The 10,177-nt window shown below is 47.1% G+C and overlaps 1 protein-coding gene across 1 annotated transcript in view; it reads left to right on the top strand.

Annotated features, from left to right (window-relative positions):
• The first annotated feature begins 2,646 nt into the window (after window positions 1–2,646).
• AMPD1 (adenosine monophosphate deaminase 1) overlaps window positions 2,647–10,177 on the top strand; it is a 9,714-nt gene continuing 2,183 nt past the window's right edge. Inside the window, exons 1-11 of the mRNA XM_010001950.1 lie at window positions 2,647–2,668; window positions 4,193–4,204; window positions 5,060–5,234; window positions 5,736–5,901; window positions 7,335–7,497; window positions 7,717–7,936; window positions 8,347–8,476; window positions 8,763–8,957; window positions 9,391–9,522; window positions 9,621–9,784; window positions 9,917–10,043. Of these exons, the coding sequence (XP_010000252.1) occupies window positions 2,647–2,668; window positions 4,193–4,204; window positions 5,060–5,234; window positions 5,736–5,901; window positions 7,335–7,497; window positions 7,717–7,936; window positions 8,347–8,476; window positions 8,763–8,957; window positions 9,391–9,522; window positions 9,621–9,784; window positions 9,917–10,043 (1,506 nt within the window). The remainder of the gene's footprint in view (window positions 2,669–4,192; window positions 4,205–5,059; window positions 5,235–5,735; window positions 5,902–7,334; window positions 7,498–7,716; window positions 7,937–8,346; window positions 8,477–8,762; window positions 8,958–9,390; window positions 9,523–9,620; window positions 9,785–9,916; window positions 10,044–10,177) is intronic.

Genomic DNA, 10,177 nt, shown 5'->3' with positions numbered 1-10,177 from the left:
GGAATGACTAAGAGCAAGGTGGGGAGAAAAGAACTTGCTGAGGCTTATGCTAGTACAAGGTGCTGTTGGTCAAAGACGTGGCACATCAAGGAGTGCCCTTGTGAGTTTGCACATCACCATCTCTCTGTTAGTACTTTTCTTCAGGAATTGGAATAATTTTCTAGCAAAACTTCTATTTGGACAGCTTCCCCTGTGACATGGCTGCCTTGTTAGGCAAACTAGAGGAAGATTCTGCTAAATATCCTAAGTTGCCAAATTTTGGGCATGTTTGGCCATTTTCCTTTTATTAGACCTAGCTGAAATGAAAACAGTTCAAGAGATAAAAGCGTGGGGTCTTAGAGCCACTCTGAAGCCTTTGGGTGTGAATCACTCTCTTTACAGCCAAAAAACAGTGGGAAGATGGCTTGTTTGTATCAAGCACTTCAGTTTAAAGAGACTGTAGGTCTAACTTTAGCACAGCATACCCAAGCCTTACTCATATTTCTACCATGAACCTGTGACCTAAGGTCTAAGTTGACTCTGTAATTTAAACAGCTTGGGGATGAAGAGTTCTTTTGAGGAAGATGACCTCTGCACCCTTAAGGTGATTCTTGGTTTCAGGTCTATCTTGGTACATCCAGAAAGGTTAGGGGCAGATACAGTTCCTGTGAGAGAGCAAACAAGCAGAAGCCAGTTTTTATTGATCTTAAATTAAATAGTTAAACAGTAATGTGGTGTGGAAACTCACAAACTGGAGAATGAATAAGAAAAATAATAATTCAGAAACTGAAGAGTGCTCTCAGCATGAGAGAGGTGATCAGGTATTAGAGATCAAGAGGGTAACAGCATCCCAGGCGCAGCCCTGTTGACCACAGCCCTGCATATTTTGGGGGGAAATCAGTTTACATTCTTGGGGAATATCTGGAAGTGAGGCTGAAACTCCCTGAGTTCTGGAGAATTTGTTAATTGTAACCCAGCATGTTTTGAAGTTGTGCACATCAAATGGGGGTCTTCCAGAGAGAGTTTCTGGATGCTCTGGAAAGTATGTCAGCTGAAGATGCTTCAACAGGTCTCAGCTCCTCTGACTTCACTGACTAGTTGTGGCACAAGCTTCCAGTGCACCTGTGGACAAAATCTGTGACTTGTTGTTTTTAGCTCTGTGTCTTACACAAGTAACTCACTTACTCCAGTCATCTTCTGGGACGAGGCCTTTTCCTAGCTGTTCTTACAAAATAATAGTTTGGGAAGTTCTTACATGTGTCTGTAATTCCAAACAATGTTGTCTTTTCCAGGGGTGCTATTTTTTCTGTTCCCTTCAATGTTTATGACCAAAGTAATCTCTTAAATCAGCAGCAAGGCTATAGCCTGAATGCTTTGCTTGACTTGCTCTGATTTCAGTGCATTGTTTTGAGTCCATCAAGAAGTGGAATATAAACAAACAGGAAAAGACACTGTTTAAAATAAAAGCTATTTTATCTTTCTGACCTGTTTAGGTTTAACACTTCCCACCAAGAAGCCGAATCAGAAGCTCAGAATTACCCTGGCCACATGCACGGCACTACACATTCTGCCCACTTGCTTCAGACAGACACTGTTTTCCAGCTTCCTGTGAGAGATCTGAACTGGGTTTGAAGGGACTCTAAAGGACTGGGTACAGCCCTCAATGCCTGTAAGGTAGAAAGAATCTACTTAAAACAAGCCAAGAGGCACTTTCAAACTGATCCCCTGCTCTGCCAGATCCAAGGCACCGTGTGTACCTTAGTGGGGAAGTTTCTTGCCACACTTCGGATTGTACTAAGTGCTGGTCCCTGTAAATATGTTTTGGTTATGGCTCACCACATACAGAAGTGAGTATTACCTTACTATTATGATACAAAATTTTATAGAGGCAGTTCCTGAAAAGCTCAGGAACAAAATACAGCTTCCTGCACTTTTATTATTATTTTTTTTTTCTTTGATTTGTTCAGTTGGGAAGATGTGAGGGCAACTGTGCAACTCCTGTTGCAAAAATCCAGACTTCCCCTTACATCTCTCTCTCAGTAAAAACAGATGAATAGTATACCAGTTGGAGAGTGCACATCATCTGTACCTACCCACAGCTCCTGTTTGGATTAAAACATCAGCCCTGTGCTTTAGTGATTTCCTTTAAACTGTTCAGATCAAAAGACATTGTTTCTATTCTCAAAAGACTGAGCTTCACAGTTGTCCTGCTTTGAGCCAGGATAGAACCCATTTTCTTTGTAGTGATTTTACTTTTTGGTTAAGTCTGTTCTAAGTAGCTGCACTTGCTAAAATTAATGGCAAATCATGAAACTGTGACACCAGTCCAATTTAGAAAGGTGCAACTGTCCAGGGAAGTAGCAATCTGGCCAAAGAAGTGAAACTACTAAATGTAAAATGAGAGCCTAACTAAAAATATATAGATATATTAAATATGAGCCCTGGTTTCACCTGTTTCAGTGCAAGTACTTGTGGTTGCACCTTATAGTCTTAATTGTACTTTAAATAGTCTTATAGTTAATTTCCATTCTCCTTTTAGAGAAGGAGAGTCTAATTACAGGGGAGGGGAAGCAGTAAAATTAGTGTTGGGCTGTTGTGCAGTCACTCAGCCACTTGTGCTCTGTGACAGTAGAGTGTTACCTGAGGCTCCACAAACTTGCTGCCAAGATGTCACGGATCGTAATTCCAGGTAGGTCTGAAAGCAAGTAATGAGATAAGGAGCCACAGGGTAGGCTTGTTAGCCTGCAGCCTCTGAGATTTTGATGGTATGATGTCTTTGCAGTTCAGGGGACCTTGCTGGGGCTTTAAGCAGTTTTCTTCCTGCTTGGAGACATTTTTGAGTAGTGTAGCAAATAAATAGCATTATTGTTTAAATCTTGCTCTGCTTGTACTGAAGAAAAGCACTCTCCCTCCTGAAGTGACATGGATTCTGTAACTATATTCTGTAATGATACCATTAAATCTCTGTGGAAGGGGCCAGAGGGATTTTAGGAGTCTCTGGTCAACCTGAAAGCTTAGAAAAGCTTAGAAAATGTGGGGTGCTGCATTCCTGAGGGGGTGGAAAACACAACCTGGGCAACATGAGTAGGGTCAGCCAGGCTTTGCAGAGCTGTACAGAGGGAGATGTGACTGCCACAACAGAGTCCTGAAGAGTATCAGCACCAAACAGCTCTGATAAGAGCACATTTTGAATTGCAGCACTGTGTGGTGTGACAGACACTGTCCCAGCACATGAAGCCAGTATGAAAGCCTGGCCCTGCAACATCAGTGGAAGTTAGTTGACTTTCATGGGTGTAGCTTTCATCCACTAAAGAGATGAAAGGTCAAACTGGGCATTTCTTGGATGCTTAGTTTGCAAAAGAATACGTGCAGCTTAAATGCCAGGAGAGTATGTTCTGCAGGCTGGACTTTGAGAAGTCAGCAGCTGGTGACTTGTGATGCCAGAGCTCCTGTCTGAATTTCTTGGGTCAGATGGAGAGGGCATGAGTTGTACCCCAAAATGTTGATGACACACTCCGTGATCAGGAGTGAAGGTCTTTGGAACTGCAGTATCTCAGCTGTCTGATCTCGTTAGTGAACAAGTGGAGATGTGACCATAGGCAGCAGGAGGATTAAACTTGGCATCTTTGAAGGAACCATCCATCCTGATCTTCACAAAAGATGGCCAGTCATGGGCAAAAAACAGTAAAGCAGTCCCAGTGCTCCAAGGCACTAAAATATTTGCTTTCTTGTTCAGGCAGGAGAATGTTCTTCTGCCTGCTTAAGTTGTTCCTACGCTCTTCTGCATCCCTGCACCTGGACACAGCTTCCAAGACAGCTCAGTCTTACTAGATGAGTGGGTATCTGTTGGCTGTTTGTAGTGTTGACTGAGGAGATCTAGGTTCCAGGAAATGCTGTTCCCCTTGGATGGCTGCAGGGAAACTCAGAGTCTGCTGTAAGGCAGAAGCTCTGCCAAAGAGCCTCCAGTTGGTTGGCATCAGCAAAGTGATTAATTTATGTGCGCACCACAGACCATATCGTGCAACAGTCAACACTGTACTTACATCTTTATATTGCATAAAGTGACAAGTACTGTTCTTTTGTAAGTGAAAGGCTTTGACTAAACTTGTATTTTAGTTATATCTTTTAAATCACTGATGATTAGGCAAAAAAGCTTAGATTTTAAGGGTTGATCACATTTGTTTTCATTTTGCTTCCATTTTATCTCAAACAGCAGAATACAAGGGTGAGTACTGCTAGGCTTCTTACAGAGTCTACTGACTAGACATGATCATGGGAAACAAAGACCAGTTACACGATCATGGTGATCTTTCAGTAGATCAAGAAGATGCTTTTCCTCAGCAGTCCCAGCTGTGTCTCTCACTCTTTTGTAGAATGGTTCAAACTTTTTGATCCCCTGATATGTGAAGCACACTTCTCCCATGCATGTCAGTCCTTTCTGCTTTGGTCCTCATCTGCTGACTGTTTCCTTTCTGACATGTCAATGGTGTGGTCCATCTTTCAGCGTTGATCCTCACTGCACTTCATTCTGAGCTGCCAACTGCTGGTGGAACCTGCTTGATTAATGTCCATAAGCCGCTATGTAAATGTGTGCTTCTGGGAGATGTTGCCAGAGGAGGCTTTGGGTTCTTGTTTTGTGGTATTTGTTGGAAAGGCCTTTACCCTTCTTTCGCCTACATCATAAAGCTCCAGCCAACCTTGTGTCAGTGGCAACTTTGGTGGGGCCATATTAGCTGGCACCTTCATAGCATGTGGCATGTGATGGCTGGGAGGGGTCAGTTCCAGACAGTGGTTCCCCAGCTAGGAGCTCTTCAGCTGTACTGGAATGGCAGGAACTAAGTGCTTGGGCTGCCAGCTCTGTCCATCTCTGTCTATACCTCTGTCTTCATCCTGACTGGTTGCCTTGAAGAGCAAGTGGGGCTTCCTAGAGCCGTAAGGACTCTGCCAATCTTCCTCCCTATCCCTAGTGCATGCTGACATGACAACTGAGTGTTAAACTGGCTGCAAGGGACACCTGCTGGTTTAGGTGGTGGGAACCAGGTGCGTGTGTGACCCTGCACTCTGCTCCTTCTCCTTGCAGAGGTGGATGAGGCTCTGCGCTCCTTCGCAGAGAAAGTCTTTGCTTCTGAGGTGAAAGATGAGGAGACCAGGCAAGAGATCTCTCCTTTTGATGTGGAAGAGATCTGCCCCATTTCACGTGAGGAAATGAGAGCGCACATGATGCTTCGGGAGAGCTCTGCCACAACAGAAAAGCGGTGAGCAACTCCCAGGGCAGCTGGGGAAAGGGGAGAAGCACTGTCTGCACATCCCCAGCCTGAGCTGGAGGAAAAGTAGGGGGAACATAAACCTAGGCCTGTGAAAAGAGCTCACTTCACCCATGGGATAAGTCTTTGGTAATCCCTCAGCATCTGTCAGGTACTTGAGAGTTTCCTCTCCAACTGTTCCCACTGTTGGACAGAAATACAACACTGGGCTCTTCCCTGGGTGTCAGGAAGGTAGTGGCCTCAGAGCTGTTGGAGAGGGAGGCTTGGAGACCTTTCTCTGGAGAGGTGCGATTTCCAAAGCCTGTGCTTGAAAGCCTGTGGCTGCTTCAAGTGCTGTGGCCTCTACTCTTGGCAGCGTCTAAGGTGCTCAGAAAGCACCAGTGAGATGAATCATGTTGTGTTCATTTGGAATGTGGCTGTGATAGGTGCCCCTGACCCTGCAGCTGCATGTGGCCATGGAGCTGTGCCTGAAGCTTTTCCCCCTCCCAGCAGGAGGAAGCGCCTGCTCCGCCTGAAGACAATTGCACTGGCACTCCCTGTGGCTCAGAAATCTTCAACCAGACTATCCACTATTGAAGAGGTCATCTCTGCCTCCCCGCTGTACCAGACTGTGCCTGACTTCCAGCGGGTACAGATCACAGGGGATTATGCCTCTGGGGTAGGTACTTGCACATCTTCCCTCTGCTGGCTGCCACCTCACCTGGTCCCTGCCTGTCCCTCAGTTGTGCCCAGTGTCTCAGGAGTCTGTACCAGGTGCAGTGGGGATAGTCTGTGTCTTCCAGCTCAGTCTGTGTCTCATGAACATCTTGTGGTGCCCTTCTGCATCCCTGGTGGATCTGGAGCTGAATTCCTGAGCAGGAGCTTGTGGGGTGCTGCATGCTTCCCATGGGATTCACCATACAGGGCAGAGGGGAGAGCAGAGCAGGGTAGGCTATGCTTATCCTGTCACAGCCTGCTCCTCTGTGGACACAGCTATTTCTGTCTGAGAATCCCAGAATGGTGGAGGTTGGCAGGAATACCTGGAGGTCATCTGGTCCAACCCACCTGTTCAAGCAGGGTCACCTACGGCCAGCTGACCAGGACTGGTATTGCATCCTGTGCTAATTCCTCCTCCACCGTCTCCCATTACATTTGTGCTACTTCTGAGATACTGCTGGCAGATTGTTCCCTCCTGGGCTGGAGCAGGTTGCTTAGCCTGGAAAATGAATAATAGAATCCTAGAATGCCAGTTTGGAAAGGACCTCAAGGATCACCTGGTCCAGCCTTCCTAGCTACTACTATAGTTTATATGAGGAGGCTCAGCACCCTGTCAAGCTGGGACTTAAAACTGTCCAATGTGGGGGAGGGAAATCTACCACTTCCCTTGGGAAACTATTCCAATGTTTGACTGTCCTCATGGTGAAAAATTTACCTCTTGCATCCGATCGGAATCTTCCTAGGAGCAACTTGTGCCCATCACCCCTTGTCTTTTCTATGTAACTCCTTGTAAAAAGGGAGTCTCCATCTTTTTGGCAGCCACCCTTTAAGGGCTGGCACATGGTAATAAGGTCTCCCCTGAGCCTTCTTTTCTCAAGGCTGAACAAACCCAGTTTTCTCAGCCTCTCCTCATATGGCAGGTCCTCCAGGCCTCTGGTAAATGTCCGTCCATGCACTGAAATATCCATTCAGCTGTGTCTGTATCTAGCTGCAAGTGCTGCATGGTATTATCCCATGCTGATCCAGTCTTACTTGACTGCCAAAAAAACACCTGTGTGCCAGTAAATAAAAAATTCTTGACACACTGGGTCAGTGTTAATCCTGCTTCAGTTTCAGCCTAGGCTCCAAAAATAGCTTCAGTGTTTTGCTCAGACTTGGCTTCTATTTCAGTGTCAACTATAGTTGCAGTGAGGAATTTAAGAGGGGCTGACAGCTGGAATTCATTGGTTCTGAAGTGAGGAACTTCCTTTTGCCATGGCTAGGACATTGCCAGGCAGAGCACTGGGAGGGAGGGGGTGATAAGGTGAACAAAACTGTCCTCTTTACATCTTGGTGCACCAGGGTATCCCTCAGGCAGCAAGGTTCCAGTTGTGTTCAGCAACAGCCTTCTTGCAGGTCACAATTGAAGATTTTGAAGTTGTCTGCAAAGGCCTCTACCGTGCCCTTTGCATCCGAGAGAAGCACATGCAGGAGTCTCTGCAGCGCTTCCCCAGGACCCCGGCTCAGTACCTGCGCGCAATTGAGGGTGAGGTCTGGAGGCCGAGTGACACTGGCCCAGGTACATTTGGGCACCTGAAGGGTTTTTCTCTCTGGCTTCGCTGTGGGGCGGGCAGGGGTCAGAAAAAAGGTTGTGGAAGTGCTCCAGAGGGGAGGTGCCTGCCCAGGCCTCCTCTGCAGTGTTGCAGCAGCCTAACTGTCCTTGCTCCTTTGCCTGGAGTGGAGGAGCCTTGGAGGGGTTTGGCTGCCTGTGCCTCACAGTGTTCTCCTTTTGGTTCAGTGTTCACCCCACCAGTGAAGGATGGACAGGATCCCTTTGAAACCGGGAATCTTGCTGAGGACCTGGGATACCATGTCCAGATGAAGGATGGGATAGTTTATGTCTATGGAGACAAGGCAGCGGTTGACAGAAATGAGCCAAAGGACCTGCCCTACCCCAACCTCAAGCACTTCCTTGATGACATGAACTTTCTCTTGGCCCTTATTGCACAGGGGCCTGTGTAAGTGCACGGCCCAGCACTGCTGGTGCCACTGGACGGGTTCTGCTTCAGCAGGCAGTGGAGGGTCAGGGCCAAACTGGGGTTGCCTCACCCTCTTCCTGGGAGAAGGGAGAAACCCACTGATGACACACCTGCAGCCTTCTGGCTACCTAAATGTCCTTGACACTAGTCAGCTATTTTGAATGGGGTCTTCAGGGATTGGGAACACAGCCTGCAGATATGCTCACACCTGGCCAGGCCTTCTTTCAAAGCTTTATCATAAAGCAAGTAGAAGGACCTTAGGGAAGCAGGCCATAACAGCATGAGCTCTTCCACCTCAGATGAAAGCTGCAACCCTGTGTTTGATGAGACATGGCCCTGTGTTGAGGGGTAGAGAGCCCAGTTACTTTTCTGTCCTTTGTTTCCACCAGTAAGACCTATGCTCATCGGCGCCTGAAGTTCCTCTCATCCAAGTTCCAAGTGCATGAAATGTTAAATGAGATGGAGGAGATGAAAGAGGTTAAGAACAACCCCCACCGGGACTTCTACAACTGCCGAAAGGTAAATGGTAAGGCTTACAGGCCTGGTGACTCTGAAGATCAGCTGTCTTGGTGTCTTGCCCTCCTTGAGAACTGGATATTAGAGTCAAGGTCTGTTGTCCATACATTTTCCCTACTAGTGGGATAGTGCTGACTTAGCTGATCTTAGCCTAAGCCTATTGTGTTCAGCTGGGCTGAGCTGTGCTCCCCACACAGCTTGGGCTCATCTAAGAGCTTTGTTAGCCTCCATGTGATGGTACTTGAGCATTCCAACTTGAAGCTAGATAGCTGTGCCTCTCGTTTCTCAGGTGGACACACACATCCATGCTGCAGCCTGCATGAACCAGAAGCATCTTCTGCGTTTTATCAAGAAATCATACTGTGTAGATGCTGACCGTGTGGTTTATGATGCCAAGGGCAAACAGCTCACCCTGAAACAGCTTTTCCAGCAACTCAATATGCACCCCTATGACCTAACAGTGGATTCCCTGGATGTCCATGCTGTAAGTAGTAGGGCATTTCCTGTAGGACCACTCTTGGGTGAATCTCGTCCACCCCTGTAGGCATGGCTTTTCCCCTCCTTGTGTATCCATGTCATGTTGTGCATCCATCCTTTCACTGAAAGGGTTGTCAGACATTGGAACAGGCTGCCCAGAGAGATGCTTGAATCACCATCACTGGGTGTGTTTAAAAGTCGTCTAGGTGTGGTGCTTGGGAATATGGCTTGGTGCTGGACTTGGCAGAGTAGGATTAATGGTTGGGCTAGATAATTTTAAAGGTCTTTTCCAAACTAAGTGATTCTACGATCTTTAGTGTTTGTCGCAGGATGTTGCAGCCCCTGGCTTTTCCATTTGGGATTGTTTGGATCAGCCCCCACTCAGTTGATGTTCTTGTACCTATTGCGTGCAGTATTACCCTTGACCCTCTCTCCCCCAGGGCCGGCAGACGTTCCAGCGCTTTGACAAGTTCAATGACAAGTACAACCCCGTGGGTGCCAGCGAGCTGCGGGACCTCTACTTGAAGACAGAGAACGCTATTAATGGCGAGTACTTTGCTACCATCATCAAGGTGAGAATACTGGGGAGGAGAGAGCTGATAAGCTGTGGTGCTGTTGTGCCCAGAGGCTGGAGGGTCCACATGATGCAACAATCCATCCTGGTTTGCAGGAGGTTGGCTCTGACCTGGAGGATGCCAAGTACCAATATGCAGAACCTCGTCTCTCAATCTACGGGCGATCAGCTGAGGAGTGGCCCAAGCTGGCCGGCTGGTTCAACAAACATCGGGTCTATTCCCCCAACATGAAGTGGATGATCCAAGTACCCAGGATATAGTATGTGCTCCGGGTCTGCAAACACTGTTCTTTATAGTGCACTATACCTCATTTTTTTATTCTGAAGGGGTGATGGGGACAGTGGACCATGTTGTTCCTCTGCTAACAGCTAATCCCTATCTCTGTCCACAGTGATGTGTTCAGGTCTAAGAATTTCCTCCCACACTTCGGGAAGATGCTGGAAAATATATTTGTTCCTTTGTTTGAGGCAACTGTCAATCCTCAAGCCCACAAAGAGCTGAGTGTCTTTCTACGCCATGTAAGTATCACCTGGTGATGTTGTCAGAGTGTGGTGAGTGGTCACGTTCCTGTTTGTACACAAGAAATGCAGTACTGGCCCTGACATGGAAAATGTCATCAGTGCGCTAGTGACCCTACTGCCACATTCTGGGA

Source organism: Chaetura pelagica, unplaced genomic scaffold (genome assembly GCF_000747805.2).
Source record: "Chaetura pelagica isolate M959 unplaced genomic scaffold, ChaPel_1.0 scaffold181, whole genome shotgun sequence".
Taxonomy (NCBI): Eukaryota; Metazoa; Chordata; class Aves; order Apodiformes; family Apodidae; genus Chaetura; species Chaetura pelagica.
This window is presented reverse-complemented; position numbering and strand designations above follow the sequence as displayed.